Raw genomic sequence first — 20,573 nt, forward strand, 5'->3', positions numbered from 1 at the left:
AAAATTTTAAATACTGCGGAAACAAAGACACCTACATCTTGGATGCCCTTGAGGTAAGCTAAAACACCAAAAATTTATTTCAAAATGAACTATCCCTTTAATGCAACACATAGAATGTACATAAATCTATCGACAACTACTTGTGATAAAACAAAAACAAAGTGTGAATGCAATGTTGACCAATAGAAATATATCTATATGGAAATGTTATAATGCAAAAGTTGTTTTAATGTTGATAAAACCTCGTCTGGTTCTGTATGTACAAGAGACTGTTGGTCTAGAAATGTTCTCGTGCTGTTTTTGTGACTATTAAAGTGAATATCTTCTACTACATGTGCTTGTGCACTAATTGTTATCCAGAAATGCTGTACTTTTATATGTGTAAACTGCCAGTTTCCCAGTATAAAATCATTATGATGTAATACATACTGCATGTAGAAAGAAAAAGACTGATTTGTATGAAAAAAATATATTTACACATATTAGACGCAGCTAGTTTTCAGTGGTGTGAGCGTACAGTAAGCATTTCATGGAAATATCGATTAAGTGTCTAAATGTAAAATGTAGCTGAAAATCCAGTTGTTCAAGGGTTAATATTATAAAACCTTTCAAGAATGTGCCATATTTCACCCCAAAATCAAAATAAAACTGTATATAACTCAAATTCTTTCAATTATATTAACCAAATATAATTACATTTTTTTATAATTTAAATTTTCGGCTACATATGAAATATAAAAGCACGTGCTCTTTGATAAGTGTTTTCCCTAAAAGTGTTCTGAATTTAAAATAAATATTTGAAGTTAATTTAGAGCTTTTTATAGCTGTTTAAATATCTCTTGTAAACTGTTTTTGGCTTCAGTAGTTGAGTCCGTTCCTCTGGGAATCCTTCGAGCTGCGCGTGTTTCACAGAGAGATGTCTGACGACACGAGAAGCTGCTGAGCCGGTTTCCATTTGGCGCTTCGTCTACCTCCGTCGGCTCTGATATACGGCTGGTTCCTCAAATCTGCAAATACACACAGTCAGAATCCTCCCCTGATGAAGAGTTTTTGAAAGAAAGGGAAACATCAGATCTATAAGGCAGAGCTGAGGGAGGAACTAGCTGGAAGTTCAGTGTTACAGAAGAGCAAAGCTGACATGGATAGCAGTGTCTAGATGAAGAGCGATACCTTCAGAGAGAGAAGAGAGAAAGCAAGAGACTGTTATGCACAAGTCCCATCGCAGAGCAGACGAGAGGAACGCTTCCCAGAACGGGCCGTGAATGGCACCGCCTGCAGAGCTGGGAACCAGACCGAACAAGAGATGTTAGAGGAAGCCAGAAATAAGACAAATTGAACTAAATACACAATATACTCTGAATATCAAAAGCAGAAAAATAACTGGCAAAGTGACGAGTGAAGAGAGAATTAGACTTGGCAAAGAATCCCGAGACACCATGAGGAACGGAGAACAAACGCTCTGCGTGAAAATATCTGCTTAAACAGACCGTTCGGGACAAATTTAATTCTATATCAGTGTATAGTTAGGCTTATAAATACATTTCAATATATTTATGGTTTATAAATATATATTTACATCTGTAATATAAAAAAAGTATACAAATGTATATATTAAATAATTATATTTGTGAATCTTGAATCATGTATATTATATAAATGTCTTTCAAAATATAGTTTATGAATATATTTACATTTTTTATAGAGTTAATGCGTCTTTAAATGTATGTAAACTAAACATCTAATTTTACATGTATAATATTACATTTATATAGAAATGTATTTATTAAAATGAATATTTATACAAATATAATATTTATAATGTATACATTATATTTATACATTATAAATATGATATTTGTATAGTAATGTATATAGGAGTATTTATACATGTGAATATTATATAAATGTCTAAATATACAGTATTTATAGTAAATATATTTATATTTTTATAATATATATTAGTCTGTACCAATCTATATTATATAACTATATTTCAATATTTTATGTCTATAATTCTATATTATAAACTCTAAATATATACATAATTATACATTAAATATTTTAAAATGGGTCTTCACACAAATTTACATATTTTTCAATAATTTTGTATACATTTATATTGTAAAAAAACATTTGTATTAAGAACCATTCATGCTATAAAAAATAAATATACATGGAAATACAATATATATTTTTCTATAAATAACCATTTATTATATACCAATTTTAATTATAAATGTGCATGATATATATATATATATTGTGTGTGTATTATGCACATATATATATATATATTTTTCCTATGCATCATTATAGTACTGTGCATAATATTATGGCTGTCAGTTGAATCATTCTTAGTAGCAATTGACCTTTCTTTAGAAAGCAGAATGAAACAGGGGATTTTATTTTATTGTTTTAAATAATGTTTTCCCTGAATTTTTCTGGGACCCCCTACTTTAAGCACAAAGTACAGTATGTGTCAGGTTTTATTTGTGCCATTTATGTAATGAAACCACTAACTAAAATCACTCATCCTTATTGTAATAAGTTAGGGTGGTGGTTTTATCCACCCTTTGAACCCTGACCCCATTCTGACCTGTGATGATGTCCTCGATGGCTCCGTCTTTGCCCTCTCGCACGAGCGGTGTCATCTGCCGGCGCTTCAGCTCTGCGATCAGATCCATCTGTGGCAATCGTGGAAGCGCTGGCATCTGTGGACATCAACACACCGGTAAGATGTCTTTACATCTCACCTCCTGTTCCTCAAGTGTTTCGGTCTCTGTCTATCACGCATTACCTTATGACTCACTGATGTGATGGGAGGGTCAGAGATGGATAAACATACGCTGTCATCATTCTCAGAGAATTTCTTCCGCTGTTCGTTCTCCTGTTCGGCCAGCTATAGAGAAAGAAAGATTCATCAGTAAATCAACACTGGCTAATATTGTGCTATAACCCCTTGCTCTACAGAAGCGGAGTTTATGATGAGTCTTTATCCATTTTTATTTATCAATATTTATTAAGGAAAAATGGTGAGGAACTGCCATAATGAATAAATGAATGATCCAAAAAGTCTTATGAAGTTTAAGGTAATTAATTCAGCTGACACTTCGAATGCAAACAGCACTTGAAAAGGGTGTATCAAATACTGTTTAATGACAAATTTATGTAGTCATAACCGTTATTTTATGTAAGGGCGAGATGTCTAAGTTGCAATATTTATTTACTGGGGTGCCTCAGGGCTTCTCTTCATCTACTGTCATCATTAGGATGTTATATTTAAAAAAAATTATATATAAACAATTATTGGAATATGTTTTTGGATAAAATGCTCATTCAGTCTTTTTTGATGTTTAATTAATTGTGTACTTGGCATTTCTTTGTAATTATTTGTGAAATTTACAAGCAATTTACTGAGTGAAAAGAGTTAAATCTTACGCCAAACATTTTTTTTTTCAGTGTATCTTGGTGGTTTTAATCATTCATAATAACTAGTATGATATAAGCTGATATGTAGTGGCACTCTGTAATAATTTCATCACCTTATATGCTTTAATGAACCTGGCGAAAACAGGGAAGAACACAGAAGGAGGTGTGGATTTGGGATTCTCTCCGAAATACTCCACCACTGAGTGATACATCTCCTGTAGAGAGACAAACACAGCTGATCAAGCTCTTCTGATTTCAAATTCAATGTGATTTCTATGTAGCGCAGGACTGAATTCATCTCCACCTGTGCAGTTTTGCTGTCTTTTACAATAGTGTCCAGCAGACTGCCATTATTGGACATGAAGTTTGTGAGGACAGCGCTGTCTTTCTGTTGCTGGAACTCCTTACGGACCACCTCCATCCCCTTCTCCAGAGACCGCACGTCTGCAAGGATGCTGTCCAGAGAGACTGAGAGAACGATACGTTAACATACAGCTCTATACAGGTAAAAAAAAGTACAATATCGTGCAAAAGTTCATTTATTTCAGTAATTCAACTTTTAAATGGTGAAACTAATATATTATATATACTGTAAAAAATATTTTCAAGATTTGTTATCACAACATATTTTCTTTTGTCAAATCAAATTTATTTAGTTGAGATAACTTATTATTTTGAGTTTCTGATGGTTAAATTAATCTACTTCATTGTATTAACTCACTTTTTCCAGTTCAATCAACTTAAAAAGTTTAAGGCAACCCAGGTTACTTACTTTTTTAAGTTAAACCAACAATATTTTTTTTACAGTGTAGCAATCACAACATTTTTTCTTTTGTCAAATCAACTTAAATCATTTATTTAGTTCAGATAACATATACTTTTGAGTTTCTGATGGTTAAATTAATCTCCTTCATTGTATTAACTCACATTTTACAGTTCAATGAACTTAAAAGTTTAAGGCAACCAGGTTACTTACTTTTTTAAGTTAAACCATCAATATTTTTTTACAGTGTAGGCCCATTACATGCAAAGTGAGATATTTCAAGCCTTTATTTGTTATCATTTTGATGATTATAAGCCATAATCATCAAAATTATAAGAAATAAAGGCTTGAAATATCTCAACATTTAAACGTAGGTCACCAGCCCAAATGTTTAGCTTTGATCATTACTTCCAATTTGAAAATATACAGTCAAAAGTTTGGAATAAATAAGATTTTCTCATGTTTATGATATGATGATGTGTATTTCTTGAGCAGCAAATCATCATATTAGAATGATTTCTGAAGGACTGAAGGAGTAATGATGCTGAAAATTCAGCTTTGATCACAGGAATAAATTACATTTTAAAATATAATCAAATATCATTTTTTTCTTGTAACTTTAATTACCAATGTTACAGTTGAACTGTATGTTTTATTAAAAAAAAGAAAAGAATGAGTGAGCATAAGCGGCTTCTTTCGAAAAATTTGAAAAAAGAAAAAAAAATTGACTGTCTTGGTGTATTTCTTAAATTCATTTTGTCTAAAAAGTCCAAAAGTTTGACATTTTGAACATTCAGATTTTCTTTAAGCAACTAAATCCCCCAGCATCCCCTTCAAGAAGTGGTTAAAGTCATGCAAGGACAGTCCCTGCATTCACACTTAGAGCTGGACTGGAGAGTGGATGTGTGTGTGTGAACACTCACCCAGCGCAGCTTTGTCCAGAAAGTGTAGTTCAGAGTGAAAGTTGTGCAGCTGAGGGTATTTTTCTCGTATGATCATGACGATGAAATGCAGGAGTGTCTGTTTTCTATCTGTGGATTTCAAGTCCAGAAGCTGAAAGTGAAAATGTGTGTTAAATTAATAAACGTGCCAAAAAATTCAGGAAACTCCAAGGCACTCTCTTCAGAAAGATTTAAAAAGCCTTTATTGTTATGGCTTGGTCATCTTAAACCTTTAAAACACGACGCGTTTCGACATACGAGCCTTCGCCAGGGAGTCGACGTGTAATAAACGTGCCCACTTGGCATGAACTGATCAAATATATTGCTTGAATGCAAGAATGTAATGTAAATAGCCTAGTTTCAGTCAAATCCTTTATTTTCAGTGTGTACTTGTAAATAAAATGAGCTATTTATTTCAATTGAATAATCACTTATATATCCAAAAAGTACAATTGATGAGGTATTTATTTTACCCTGACACGTAATGATCTAAATGAACTGAAACTATATGAAAGCACGATATGTGAATTATCTATTGCGCAGACTGTTGGAAGTGACACAAATTTTTAATCTGCTTTATATGCCAATAATCTCAAAATGGCCAGCTATCGATGTTTTCTCACCAAATCAAGACTTTGGAGTCGAAATCCATATGCTGATCCTCTCTTCCCACTGTTCATGTAATTCCCGAATGCAAGAATGATCTAGAAAACAGAGAAAGATCAGTTTTCTTTCCACTATTTCAGATATTATTTGACAGTGTATTCTCTTTACCTCTAGAATCTTCTTCATTTTGCTGGAGGATTTGATGGACATGGAAGCAGCGATGATGGCATTTAATTGCTACAAAATAAGGTAAACAAGTAAAGAAAGCAAATAGATTTAATTTTATGTTGACAAAAAAATTGGTGTATTAATAACAATTATTTGCATGTGACATTGAATTAAATTAGATTTTTTTAAGTAGAAAGACTGAAATAGTATTTTCTTGTAAAACGTATTCCACTAATCTTTCTGCAAAAAAAAAAATCATTTTTCAGTGTATATTGCATATATACTCACAGGTTTTAATAGCAGGATGCTATCGCTAAAGTTTCCCATGAATGTTAGCGTGCTGATTCTTTGTGACAGCCGTGGGATTTTGCTGAAGGCCACCATGAATCTGTCCTCCTCTGAGAGCTCCAGCAGGGGGCGTCCTTCACGCTCGAAATTATCAATCAACTTCAACTCATAATCAGACGGGATGAAGCGCTCCAGCAGCTCTAGAAAATCTGAATTTAGCAAATCCAGATTATACCTACACACACACACACACACACACAGAGAGGAGCAGTGTTAGTCTAGTTTGTGTGACGTGAAAGATAAGAAACGTATTATTACACTGTGTGTGTAAAAAAAAAAAAATTGGCTACCTTTCATTTTTTACGTACAATCAGCTTGGATGTTTAAGTCATTTCAGCTTAAATGACATTAAACTGACTTAAAAAATGAGTTGAATCTTTTTCTTAAAAGTTGAAAATTGAGTTAAAGTAATGTAAAAATGTATGTTGTCATTGTATGACAGTGTGTGTAAGTGATCGTGGGTGTTGAACGTACGTTTGGATGGCAGTGCAGATCTGAGCGGTGCTCATGCCTCCTTTGCGCAGTGTGATGGCGAGGTTTTTGGCCCTGTTGGGCTCCAGTAGTGAGATTTTACTAGATGCTTTATTGGCCACTTTCACCTTCAGAGTGCCTACGTTCACAGTAGCGGACTGAGCTTTAGTTTTAAACAACTCCTCAAAGACGTCCATATTCAACTCCTTCAGAGACAGGAAGAGGACAAAGACATGGAGGTGAGTGACATCGTCTTTAGTCAGTCACTTAAAATCAATTCTGATGATGATAAATTTTTAGATAATTCGGCTTGTAAGTCGATAAATATAAAACGGCGTATGAGTACTCCTATGCATTTTTTATTGAAATAAATAGTAAGAATTATGTTTCACTTAAAAAACTATTTAATAATTATAATAATTAAATTAAAAAATATATTTCAAGAAAAAACGACATTTTTAAACATTAAAACTAAATCGTTTCATTTTTAAATATATTTCATAATAAAATATATTTTAAAAAAGGCAGCAAGCAGCAAATGTTTTAGCATTTCTATTTCCAGGTGGCCCTTTCATGCATTTCTATAAGCCCAGTTAGAAACACAGACACTTATTTTATATTAAAATTAAATTGATAAAGATTAAAACAATTATATATATATATATATATATATATACACCGTATATATATCTTACTAATTAAAACATATTTCAAGAAGTAAAAACATTTCAGGAATGACTACCCCAAAAATACATTTTTTAATTACAACAAAAATGATTTAAAAAATAAAATAATTTTTTATATATTACATAAAATTATTTTAAAAAGTATTACTAACATGTAAAAAATATATATTTTATTTTCAAATATTTTATAAATAATTAATACATATAATAAATATATATACTGTACTTTAAGAAGAAAAAAAGCAACAGTTTGCCATTTCATGCGTTTCTGTGAGCCGAGTTATCAACACACTGAACTGACCCCAAGCACACTTTCATCATCCAGCTCTGTGAAGACCGTGCCAGCCACCTGTTCCTCCTGTAGAGCCTGCCAGTTCAGCAGGGGCATTCGATACTTTGTCTTGATTGGCTTCTTACCTTTTACACCTTACACACACACACACACACACACAGAGGGGAAGAAATACACTTTCAGTGTTTTGTACAGCTCCACTTTTCATTGAAAATCATTTAAAATCATAATTTTTTGTACTATGACTGTCATCATTTCTCTTACCTGTCTTTAGGGTTCCTGCCCTTCCATGTGACAGCGAAGGGGGCGGAGCTTCACTCATAAGGGGCGGGGGAGGAGGTGGGGGAGGGGCGGGGACAGGAGGAGGGGGCGGAGATTGCATCACAGGAGAGGCCTTCATTTCTGTTGTACTCTTATCTTGGGATTAAAAGAGAAATGTTTGATTTATTATTTACAGACACCACAATTCGCATCACTATATGGAAAGAAACGTAAATGGATGGAGAAACATAGGTTACTGTAAAGCTACGTCTTAGTTTGTGCTTATCTTCTTGGCGAAAGCCGAGTACAAATCAAAGTTTTAACATCTCTCGTGTAATGGAAATCGAAATATGTAACAGTGCTTTGCTTTTATCATTTATTATTTATTATTTGCATTGAACATTATATTATGTTCTATTATTATTTATGAATTTAGTTCACTGATTAGGCTAGAGTTATAATATATATATATATATATATATATATACATTTTGTATAATTTTCAGGGTTTAATCTGTTATAAAAATTAAGTTATAATACATTAATAAATCAGATAACACTATAATTAAAATCTAAGTAGTATAGATGTATAATACAATTATAATATAATAGATACTATTATGTATAATATGTATAATACTATTATAATAGAATAGAATGTAATTAGAATAAGTGATTATATAATTACAGCACTGGTTGTGTGTATATTTGATCTTCACCTGTTGTGTTAGCGACTGGTATAATGTGTAAATCCAGAGAGCCGGATTGGGATTTCTCCATGCGGATCAGACCTCGATCCACTAGAACCTGAAGCTTCTCCTCCAACTGACGTTGCTGTCTGTCTCTCTCTCTCTCCTTCTCCTTCTCACTCTGTGTCTCTCTCTCTTTCTCCTTCTGCTGCAGCTGAGAGACCTGAGCGTGCGCCTCCTTCAGACTGCCCTGGAAACACACACCAATGCTACACAGGCTGGAAACACCAGTAAAAGTGAGTATTAGTATACTGTAGAGTGTTACCTTCAGAAGCTCCACCTCTTTCATACCCTCTATGAGCTGCTTCTCGAGTTCAGACGTCTTCTCCACAGCTTCACTCTCACACTGCTGCAGTCTAGCATTTAGCTGATATACACAATTTATGATAAATAACTACACTTATATATATTTATCCATTGTACTTTCTCTCTCGATAATGCATTTATCTACTTTATCTCTGTGTTTGATTCAAAGCGGGCAGAATGATATATATAACGAGCCGGCAATGTTACCATTCCAGTCAAATATTGCGCTGCAAACATCAATAATAGTTTACTTTGAAATTAATTTTTAATATGTTTTAGCTTACCTCAAGGGCATCCAAGATGTAGGTGTCTTTGTTTCTGCAGTAGTTCCAATTTTGATATTTTTAGGTCAAACCGTTCTTGTCTATTAGTCTTATAATGGAGGTCTATGGTCACCACCTCAAAGAGCATGCACAGAGAAGTGCAGATTAAACATGATTTAATGACTCGTAAATGTAAGTACACATTGATGGCCTAAGACACGAAACGAGCGGTTTGTGTGAGAAAACAAACAGTATTTATACCGTTTTACCACTTGTAATCAGTCACGTCCAAGTGATCTGAAGGCGCGGGCGCTTTGTGGCTGTGGTAACAAGAGGTTAAAACGATATAAATACTGTACGTTTTCTCACACAAACCGCTCGTTTCGTGTCTTAGGTCATCAATGTGTACTTACATTTACGAGTCATTAAATCATGTTTAATTTGGACTTCTCTGTGCATGCTCTTTGAGGTGGTGACCATAGACCTCCATTATAAGACTGACAGACAAGAACGGTTTGATACTGTGGAAAAAAAGACACCTACATCTTGATTCACTGATAAATTTAGTCAATGATCAAATATACATTATATATAAATATGGTATATAGAGATGTTGAACTAAATACCTTAGTTAAAGTAAGAATATTATTAAATAGGAAAATTAATAGAGACAAAATCAAACAATTAAGATTTCTGTGTCCTCACCATGAAATCAATGTTGCTGTCTTCATTTCTGAAGTATTCCATTAGTTTTTCGAATCTGTTCTTCTCTCCAGACACCTTCACACACACACACACACACACACACACACACACACTTGTCTCAGAGGGGATTGTTAGCTGTACGTGAGTTTACTGTATTTTGCTTTTGACTCAATTTTCTGCTGATATTTTATGTGATAATTTTAAGTGATAATGCCAGTAAATAAAAGCAAAAGGGTTCAAAAGAACCGACTGTGACATTTTTAGAAAATGTGTGTATGGTATAATATCTTGGTTACACACTTTTCATAAGGATAGTTTATCATCTGACAGTGTATTATTGCTTTAAAGCAGTGGTTGATTATGATTTCACTTTTCTAACTATAGTTAGTGTGTAATGTTGCTGTTTGAGCATAAACCACATCTGCAAAGTTACGAAACTCAAAAGTTCAAAGCAAAGGGAGATATTTGCTTTTAAAGAAATCGTTTTTTAAAGAACTACAACACACGGCTGGTAGGGACTACACGAGCTTCCTCCTGGGTTAGTGACATCACCAACCCTAAAATTGACATAAACCCCGCCCCGCACACAGTCCATGTTGAAAACTCAGTGTGCATCTCACAACAGTTCCTATACAAGCGATTTATAGATTATCCTGACAGAATATGCTAATTGAAGATAACTCCACATCAGCAACATAAATTCATCAACTGACCATTCAGAGACGTCCTGTTGCATTCTACATGTCGTCACTTCCGCTTAGTCTCTCCATCTTTGTCTGACTCCGGTTTAAACATAAAAGGCAGAACAGTTTCTGACATTTTAGCGTGTGTCTGCGTGAGGTAATGAGCTGCTAACGCGCACACTCTTGAAGCTCCGCCCACTGTGTCGGGAGCTGCAGTTCATTTGCATTTAAAGGGCCAGGCACAAAACGGTGCGTTTTTGCTAACCCTCATAAAGTGACAATTTTAACATGCTATATAAAAATATCTATTTTTGATTTATTTTGAGCTAAAACTTCACATACACACTTTGGGGACATCACAGATTTATTTTACATCTTGTGAAAAGGGCATTATACCACCCCTTAAATGTTCCATCCAACATCTTATTACTTAGCTCTCACTACAGAAAGACTGTGTTACACTTTTATGCAAATTTCACAGACATAAAGAAGAAATATGGGTGGGAAACCTCCAAGCAAGTATAACCAATAGTTGTTCGGGTTTTCCCAGGAAACAAATTTAGGTTCTGGGAACGTTCTGGGAACGTTAGTTAAGGTCAAGGGAAAGTTCCCGTAACATTCTCCTTACGTTATAAAAATGGAACCTATATATAACCTACATGGAACGTTCCTATAACATTCTTGTTTGATTCCCAAAAAAATAACCTCATGGGACCATTCGGGAACGTTAGGGGAATGTTCTGATTTTGCTCTCAGAGATAGGCATCTGAATCATCACCCACACAAATGTCTTTGAGACAAAACCGACGTCCGTGTGAGTGTGTGAGGTTGCAAGATATCTCCTATACACACGAGCGTCGCGCTCAGACAGGGTGTAACAGCTGATATCATCATAGCTGAAGGTTCAGCAGTTCAACAGCCGATCAGACACTTGAATCTAAATCTCATCAGGTGTCTGTGTGAATAACTTAAGATCAGGTTTTTGATCTCTGAAATAACGACATTGATTGATGAAAAGTGAATATTATTACAAAACAACAACAACAAGTTTATTTATATAGCACAATTCACTCCATCAAAGTACTTCAATGTGCTTTACAGAAAGTAAAAACATCATGAAAAAATACCAGATACAAAACATGCACAAAAAAGATAATAAAGATTTAATAAAAAATAAGTAGACAAATTTAAAACTACACAGTATAGCTAATTTTAAGATCTCAGTCATAAGCAATTAGTCACATATTGTATTAGAATATATGAAATTATTCACATGTGGGCCTAAAACTATTTGGACACTTAATGAATATCCTTTTTTTTATTTGATTATATTGTTTTATATGTTATTAATTCAAACTTTTTTTCTTTTACTATTTTTATAATACATATTTAATATAATAATAATTTTTCTTTTTATTCTTTTTATATTTTTATTTGACTATATTATGTTTTGGTATGTGTGATTTATATTTTATTATAACCAACTTTTTAGTATTTTTATAATATGTATTACATATTTAATAACATAATACAATGGTATAATACATAATCATTTTTTTCTTTTTATCATTATTTGTAATTATATTTTATTTTATTTTTTATTATTTTATATTTTATGTTTGATTATATTTTATTAAAATATTTTATAATGTCTATTATATGAAATTATATTTTTGATTATATTATGTTTTGGTATGTTTGTTTGAATTATTAGTATTTATGATGAGTGAAGAATTGTGCACAATAAGATGAACAGAAAAAGAAAGGTTTTCTTTTCTTACCTCTTTGAAATTATTAAAGGCTGCAATAATGATTTCATGACCTCCTCGAACCAGACACACAGCAGCAAGGAGCTCCAGAACCAGTGCTTTAGTCCTAAACACACACACACACACACACACACATATGTAAGGACAGAAGTGTAGAAACAAAAACATTCAAAACCAAAACACACTGTCCTCTCACCTGGCACTCTTGTTGTTGAGACTAAGAGTGATTTCATTGACACAGCTGGGATGAGCCATCACCTGATTAAACCCTAACTAACACACACACACAGACGCATTAGTCAAGTGAAGAGATGAGACGAGGCGAGGCGAGAGTGAGAAGTACCTGGTAGTTCATGATGGTGCGAAGGCACATGATGCAGAGATGCAGGTGGTTCTTCTGGCCGAGCAGACGCGAGTATCTCAGAGCTTTCCTGAGGAGAAGATAGATCGTTTTAAAAGCAGTTTTATACAGAAACACACTGATTCAAAGCAGAACTATATTACTGTGTAATCTCAAAATCATTAAAAGTAAAACCAGATGCACACAAACACACTCTTTCTGAATCAGGAATGCAGCTGATCCTGATAGAAGCGATTGGACGGGTGTGTGTTTGTGTCACGCTATGATCTCAATAGGACGCTGAAGTGATAGTGTTTGGCACGTATGCATGATGGTTTGTGTGATTTGGTTTTTGGACTGACCTCGCGGCGAACGACCGTCCTGAGCGTGGGGAATTGTGGGTGGGGGAGTTTGTCGCGCTCGTGGTCAGATCTTCCGTAGACTTCTCCTCAAAGCTTCCATTATCGGAGCTCTCCATGTCATATCTGTGAAAACACAGTCTGTCTTGTGAATGCATGTTCGTTTTTATGTTCACCTCTCATGTATATTAGTTTGTGGTATCCACTCAAACAATAACTGTTGCACTATCTTTTTGTTAATACAGTTGATCTAATGAACTGAAAAGTTGGCTTGCAATTTACACTACCTTTGGGGTCAATAATATATCTTTTTAATAAATAAAAAAAAATACTTTTTTTCAGCAAGGATGCATTAAATTTATCAAAAGACTGTAAATACTTAATAATAAATGCTGTTCTTTTAAACTTTCTATTCATCTAAGAATCCTGAAACAAACGGTACCATGGTTTCCATAAAAATATAAAGCAGCACAACTGTTGTCAACATTAATATTAAGAAATGTTGGTAACACTTTATTTGAAGGGGTGTGCATAAGACTGACATGACACTGTCATAAACATGACATAACACCTGTCATGAACATGAAGGAGTCTTTATGAATGTTTATGACTTTTGTCATTAAGTGTCATTCGGTAAATTATGACACTTTAAATACAAAGTTGACTTTACTTGAGGTAAGGGGAAATATTAATGTTTTTTGAGAGCATTTGACAGTGTAATAACCCGTAATGACATCTTTATAACTAGTACAATGTGTTCCACTTTACTTGAGGACAAGTAAAATATTCATGACAGAGTTATGGTGTCATAACGGCCAAAGTCAAAACCAACCACATATGACAGGGTAATGTAATGTTAACGCAAAGCTAAATAACTTCTTTAAGTTTGATAATTAGACCTGTTATGACATATTTGTGTCAGGTTATGATTTCTTGGTTAATGTCAAGTTGTCATAACAAAGACATTTTAAACAATGTCAACTTTGCATTAGAAGTGTCATAATTTACCGAATGACACTTAATGACAAAAGTCATAAACATTCATAAAGACTTCTTCATGTTCATGACAGGTGTTATGTCATGTTTATGACAGTGTCATGTCAGTCTTATGCACACCCCTTCAAATAAAGTGTTACCGAAATGTTTCTTGAGCATCAAATCATCATATATTATTAGAGTGATTTCTGAAGGATCATGTGACACTGAAGACTGGAGTAATGATGCTGAAAAATCATCTTTGATCACAGAATACAATTATTCAATAAATTAAAATAAATTTGACAATTTTTGATCTGATAAATGCAGCCTTGGTGAGCAGAAGAGACTTATTTCAAACACATTTTTAAAATAATGCCATTTTACAGATGCCAAACATTCGAACGGTACACTCTCAGAAAAAAAGGTACAAAAGCTGTCACTGGGGCTGTACCTTTTCAAAAGGTAAACTTTTGTCCATTTCAGGTGCTAATATGGACATTTTATGTGCTAATATGTACATTTCAGGTACAAATATCATCGTTTTAGGTGCTAATAAGTACATTTTAAGTGTTAATAGGTACATTTTAGGTGCTAATAAGTATATTTTAGGTGTTAATATGTACATTTTAGGTGCTAATATGTGCATTTTAGGTGCTAATATTTGCATTAGAGGTGCTAATATGTACATTTTTAGTGTTAGTATATTTCAGGAGCTAATATGTCCATTTTAGGTGCTAATATGTACATTTTAGGTGTTAACATGTAAATTTAGGTGCTAATAAGTACATTTTAGGTGTTAATATGTACATTTTAGATGTTAATATGTATATGTCAGGAGCTAATATGTCTATTTTAGGTGCTAATATGTACATTTTAGGTGCTAATAAGTACATTTTAGGTGTTAATATGTACATTTTAGATGTTAATATGTATATTTCAGGAGCTAATATGTATATTTTAGGTGCTAATATGTACATTTTAGGTGCTAATATGTACCACTAAGGTACCAATATGCAGCCTTTGGGTACAAAAGTGTACCTTTTGAAAAGGTACAGCCCCAGTGACAGCTTTTGTACCTTTTTTTCTGAGAGTGTATGCACTTCGTGCATATAGTCTTTTGATTGCCTTACAGTGTTTTTGTTTAGTTGTTGATTTGTTTGGTACCTCAGACTAGTCTAGTGAATATAACACCAGTGTTAGCTGGCATCAGAGTTTGGTTTGAGACACTGGATGGTCAGAGAGCACATTATTTTCCCAGACGCCTCGTCACATTAAGAATTTAGTTTCCTCTTTTGTGTCTTTGTGTGTGTGTGTGTGTGTGTGTGTGTGTGTGTACTGTACATACGTGACTGCACGTTGAGCGAAAGAGAGGTAGTCCACTAGCACTTCTAAACCCTTGTTTTCTTCATTTAGAAACTCCTCAGCCCACCTGAACAGACACAGAGAACATCACAAATAAAAAACAAAAGACAACCCAGTGTTGACACAGACATTCCCAAAGCTCCAGATCATGTCATGTCTCATTTAATAAACTTTCAGTAGTTAAAAAGTCCCATGCCAGAAACATGCATGTTTTGCAGCAGTCATGTGATGGCTCTTACCCGATGTGATTGGTGCGCAACGAGATCTCCAACTCTCTCAGAACTTGTGTGGATTCTTGGACTCGCCGTTTAAACTAAAAATCAAATTTTATGCATTAAAATCACATTTACAAACTTATTTCAGTTTGATTATAATTGGATGAGTTCTACATCACACTCTCAGATTCAAACACACACACACACACACTAGTACCTTTCTGCCTCCTCCCTGCTCTAATACACTCTTGAGTTTCTGAATGTACACTGATGGAGGATTCTTCACCTCAAATCGCTCCTGAAGACAGAAACCAGAAGGAATGGTAAACTCCCCTAAATCCACATTTAATTTTAGTCATGTTTCTTGCATAAATAAAATAATCTTTCATTACCGTTTTTCACCCTTTGAATTAAGTGGGCTGTTATTTTGATGTGTAATATGATCGCTAACCTTTGTTTGGACATATCTTAAAAGGGTCATGTTTGTGACATCAAAACCATCATATCTTCTGAACCAATTTTTGAATTTAGTTTCTATAAATGCTCTGGATGAACTGGAGAGGAAGTTTTTACTTTGAAAGAGCAAGGATAATTGTGTTTTATACCCCCTTTAAAGGTGTGCTATGTGCTTTAGGGTTGTAACATCAGCTTTATGGTAAATTAGTACTGTATGCGTGTTTTTGCTCTGAACTCACCTGGTCACAGACTAACTCCCATTTCTTCTCATTGTCGTACTGACAGAGCAGCTTCACTTTATCAGGGGGGAGATTCATGGAATTCTACAATCACAGAGCAAGAGACAACATAAAACCTTTGAGTAAGTCTCATTTTTTTTTACATTAATTCAACAGAACCGTTAGATCTGTTCCACTGAGGTTAACTCTTAAAAAGGCTTTCTTATTGTTTATTGCTGCACCCTTCCTTAAGCAAAGAACTTTATTGAAAACCATTTTTCATTGCATAATGTTTTTCAGAGAAAATGTTTTGATGTTTTATTATACACTTGTGTTTTATTATACACTGCCATTTAAAAAATGTTATGAAATCATATGATTATGATGAAAGAAGCCTCTTCTGCTCACCAATGCTTTATTTATTTGATCCTAAATAGAGTAAAAGAGTAATATTGTGAATATTATTGCAATTGAACTGTTTTCTATTGTAATATATTGTAAAATGTAATTTATTCCTGTGATCAAAGCTGAATTTTCAGCATTATTACTCCAGTCTTCAGTGTCACATGATCCTTCAGAAATCACTCTAATATTTGCTGTTCAGGAATATGTATTATACTTATAAATGTTTAAAACAGTTTTGCTTTTTTTGTGTGTGTGGAAACTGATAATTTTTTTTTTTCAGGATACTTTGATGAATGGAAAGTTGAAAATAATAGCATTTATTTGAAATATAAATCTTTTGTAATATTATAAATGCCTTTACTGTCCGCTTTGATCAATTTAATGTATCCTTGTTGAATGAAATGCTAAATGAAAGTATTAATTTCTTTAAGAAAAAAAGCGGGGGGAACCCATTAAATTGCATGGAAGGAGGAATCTGAGGAAGAAACTATCACCGAATCACCTTGACATCCGCATAGCAACACCCTGACAATTACCCACAACACCCCATTGTCGCATTTTCTTGCAGTCAAAGACCAGATCTAGCTATAATATGTTCTAGATAACTGCAGTGTGTAAATGTTGAGTTACTGTGAGTCCAATAGCACTCAACAGTCGTTGACACATGGACACGGACACTAATAAACTGATGCGTCTTGTGAGACGGTTTACGAGCAGCAGACAGATCACATGGATAATAAGTATATGCTTACTCGAAGAATGCCCTTTTTGAACCGGTAGATTAGTGCTGTGTGAATGTCCTGTTTCTATGACGATCTCCTAAATTATTTATGAACAGCATGAGTGTTTACACGCACACACCGACAGACAGACACACACATTGTTATGGTCCCCGCAGAATTACCTCAATGACTCATCTGAGCATGATACCGAACACACACACGCTTGCAGACTGCGTGTAAATCTCCTAAAACATTATGCAAATCGTCTTAAAGGTCGCAGAGTGAAAGCTAATGGTCTGTGCACTTGCACGGATCTATACTATACGGCCCCACCATAGACAGCAAAAGAAGTGAACACAGCGAGTCAGCGACCCCATAGATTTCAACGGAGAGAAGTGAAGCCAATTAGAGTGTGTGTTTCCGAAATCTCCCACTACTCACTATATAGTGGACTATATAGTGAGCTCGCCATTGCTGTCTGAATGTATAGTGATGATATAGTCCACTCAATGTATCCCAGAATGCATTTTGAAAAGTAGTGTACAACCGATGGTCACCATAGATATCTATATAAAGGCTAGATGTCTCACGGCGGAGTATTTATCGTTATCACCGACGGCCATCTTGTCACAGACAGGCTTTCTGGCGGGCTCTGTGGTATCTGATGTAAGAAATACTCTTATCTCTTTGAAATCTCGACGGATTTACAAACGGTTTGGTTTCTTACAAACGTTATTAACGTGGCTATAATTCTGGATGATTATTTGAAGAGTTCAGATGCAAAAGCCTCTAAATGCCATTTGAAATTTTCTTCTAAAATGACCATTTTTTATCAAGCTTGTATATTTAAGTTCAGTAATTTCACTTAAATGACAATTAATAGGTAATCTTCATTGCCATTTAAGTGAAATTACTGAACTTAAATATACAAGCTTGATAAAAATGATCATTTTAGAAGAAAATTTCAAATGGCACTTAGAGGCTTTTGCATCTGAACTCTTCATTTATTTATACACTTATTATTCATAAGTATGCAGTATCATAACTACATCTCTGCCGTTTATAACAAACCAGACCGTTTGAAAATCGGTAGAAAATTGACCAAGTTACGGTGATTTAAAAAGTGCATGCACCATCAAAACAATGTTACCAGTGAGCGAGCTGCCTGTGACAAGATGGCCGCCAGGTGCCGACTTCGACCTCCATTGGCCAGCAGCGTGGACGAGATTTCTAGCCTTTATATAGATATCTATGATGGTCACTACCACAAGCTCTACATACCATCATGCATTGCACTGATCCTAAAAAAAAAACGGATGGACGACAGCAATGACGAAATCAACAGCGCCGAGAGACGATCGACTAGTGTCCGAAAGTGGTGTTTCTATTATGCTGGTGAGCTCGCTATATAGTGCTCTACTCCCTACCCCCTACATAGGAGGTAGGGAGTAGTGGTTTGAGTGGAGATTTCGGACACAGCCACCGTCTTTTGCCGGGCGTCGCCGTCGCGCATGCGTGACACGGCATAGTAAAAAGCGCGGTGCACAATTTAAAAGAAGTTCAACTTTTAAAAAACGCATTTCTACCTTGCGCTTTTTTTCCCCGTTCCTCTGACCTGCGTCTCACTTTTTAAACGGCAACACTTTTAAAACACATTCTATACTTAGTGGTGTTTTTCCATGCAAAACCCACCACAGCTATGCTCGGGCGTTGCCAGGGCGTTACTATGCAGTTGCTAAGGAGTACTCTCTAACCGGTGGTTTTCTGGTCTTTCCATATGGTTTGATAAAAAATACATTTAGAATAACTTTAAATAGTTTTTTTTAAGTTTTAAATTGTAATTTATTCCTGTGATCAAAGCTGAAATTTCAGCATCATTAGGCTACTACATAAATCATTCTAACATGATGATTTGCTGCTCAAGAAACATTTCAGATTATCATCAATCTTTAAAACAGTTGTACTGCTTAATATTTTTGTGGCAAATGTGATATTGTATTCTTTTATTTTATTTTTTTCATTCTTTGACGAATACGTTTAAAAGAGTTTAATGCATCCTTGCTGAATAAAAGTATTATTTTCTGGAGAGGTGATAGATAGATAGATGGTTCTGGGATGGGTTTCATGCCTTTTATACATATGAATTGTTTGTTCAAATCTCTAATTATGAACACAAATAATGCTTGCTTTAGCAAACACCGTTAATTAAATCATTATTTACTTTCTCTCTCAGTCTTACTTCTCATTTGGACGTTCCCTGGAGGTTTCAGGTGTTTCTATTCACTTGGGGGCATTTTGGGAAATGACTCAATAAGAATATCAAAACACTCTGTATTTCCACACCCCCTTCCGCCAGTTTGTGGAGTTGTCTCTTTTGCATACAGCAGGTGAGATTGCATTTCTTGCTTTAGGAACAGACTGTTTGCTTTAAAGGTGATAGGAATTCATTTGTTTTGTGCCAGTTCCTTGGCTGTATCTTTCAGCTGATAGCTCAGGAATGTTATCATTTGTTTTGGGAACATTGTAAAAGATCTCAATGAACTAATTTGGCCTTTTTTGTGACCCGCTTATGATCCCAAGACTGACCGAAGACTAAAGAACTGTACAGTAGATGTCAAAGCAAAAATGCTAAACAGTCTAAACATCGATGTATCCGCGTCAGACCTGGGAAATCAAGTTTACTGTGAAAAGTGAAAGGAAAACTTTTGCACTTCTTACTGTAATATTGGATGTCATGTCTTGCTTAAAAATTGTCAGAAGTCGATGAAACAACATGATGTAAGATCATTGGATGAACACTGTTATAAAAGATTTCTATATTTCAAATAAATGCTGTTTTTCTTTTACCTTTTATTCATCAAAGAATCCGGAAAAATATGTTACAGTTTCCACAAAAATATTAGGCAGCGCAACTGTTTTCCTCATTGATAATAATCAGGAATATTTCTCGAGCAGCAAATCATCATATTAGTGATTTCTGAAAGATCATGTGACCCTGAAGACTGTAATGATGCTGAAAATTCAGCTTTGATCACAGGAATAAATTACATTTTAAAATATATTCAAATAGAAAACGGT

General features: G+C 34.4%; 1 protein-coding gene across 1 annotated transcript in view; it reads right to left on the reverse strand.

The window, feature by feature from the left end:
* Nucleotides 1-20,573, reverse strand: part of fmnl1b (formin like 1b) — a 24,844-nt gene continuing 4,271 nt past the window's right edge. Inside the window, exons 2-24 of the mRNA XM_089125430.1 lie at nt 16,390-16,473; nt 15,912-15,992; nt 15,719-15,792; nt 15,463-15,546; nt 13,143-13,265; nt 12,784-12,871; nt 12,637-12,713; nt 12,453-12,546; nt 9,989-10,063; nt 8,980-9,081; nt 8,685-8,904; nt 7,969-8,121; nt 7,714-7,838; nt 6,730-6,932; nt 6,196-6,430; nt 5,908-5,976; nt 5,757-5,837; nt 5,116-5,245; nt 3,734-3,897; nt 3,543-3,644; nt 2,798-2,899; nt 2,597-2,711; nt 1-1,007 (exon numbers count right to left, since the gene is read on the reverse strand). Coding sequence (XP_088981556.1) covers nt 907-1,007; nt 2,597-2,711; nt 2,798-2,899; nt 3,543-3,644; nt 3,734-3,897; nt 5,116-5,245; nt 5,757-5,837; nt 5,908-5,976; nt 6,196-6,430; nt 6,730-6,932; nt 7,714-7,838; nt 7,969-8,121; nt 8,685-8,904; nt 8,980-9,081; nt 9,989-10,063; nt 12,453-12,546; nt 12,637-12,713; nt 12,784-12,871; nt 13,143-13,265; nt 15,463-15,546; nt 15,719-15,792; nt 15,912-15,992; nt 16,390-16,473 — 2,682 coding nt within the window. The 3' untranslated portion in view covers nt 1-906. The remainder of the gene's footprint in view (nt 1,008-2,596; nt 2,712-2,797; nt 2,900-3,542; nt 3,645-3,733; nt 3,898-5,115; nt 5,246-5,756; nt 5,838-5,907; nt 5,977-6,195; nt 6,431-6,729; nt 6,933-7,713; nt 7,839-7,968; nt 8,122-8,684; nt 8,905-8,979; nt 9,082-9,988; nt 10,064-12,452; nt 12,547-12,636; nt 12,714-12,783; nt 12,872-13,142; nt 13,266-15,462; nt 15,547-15,718; nt 15,793-15,911; nt 15,993-16,389; nt 16,474-20,573) is intronic.

Source organism: Pimephales promelas, chromosome 22, assembly GCF_988280905.1.
Source record: "Pimephales promelas chromosome 22, fPimPro1.hap1.1, whole genome shotgun sequence".
Taxonomy (NCBI): domain Eukaryota; kingdom Metazoa; phylum Chordata; class Actinopteri; order Cypriniformes; family Leuciscidae; genus Pimephales; species Pimephales promelas.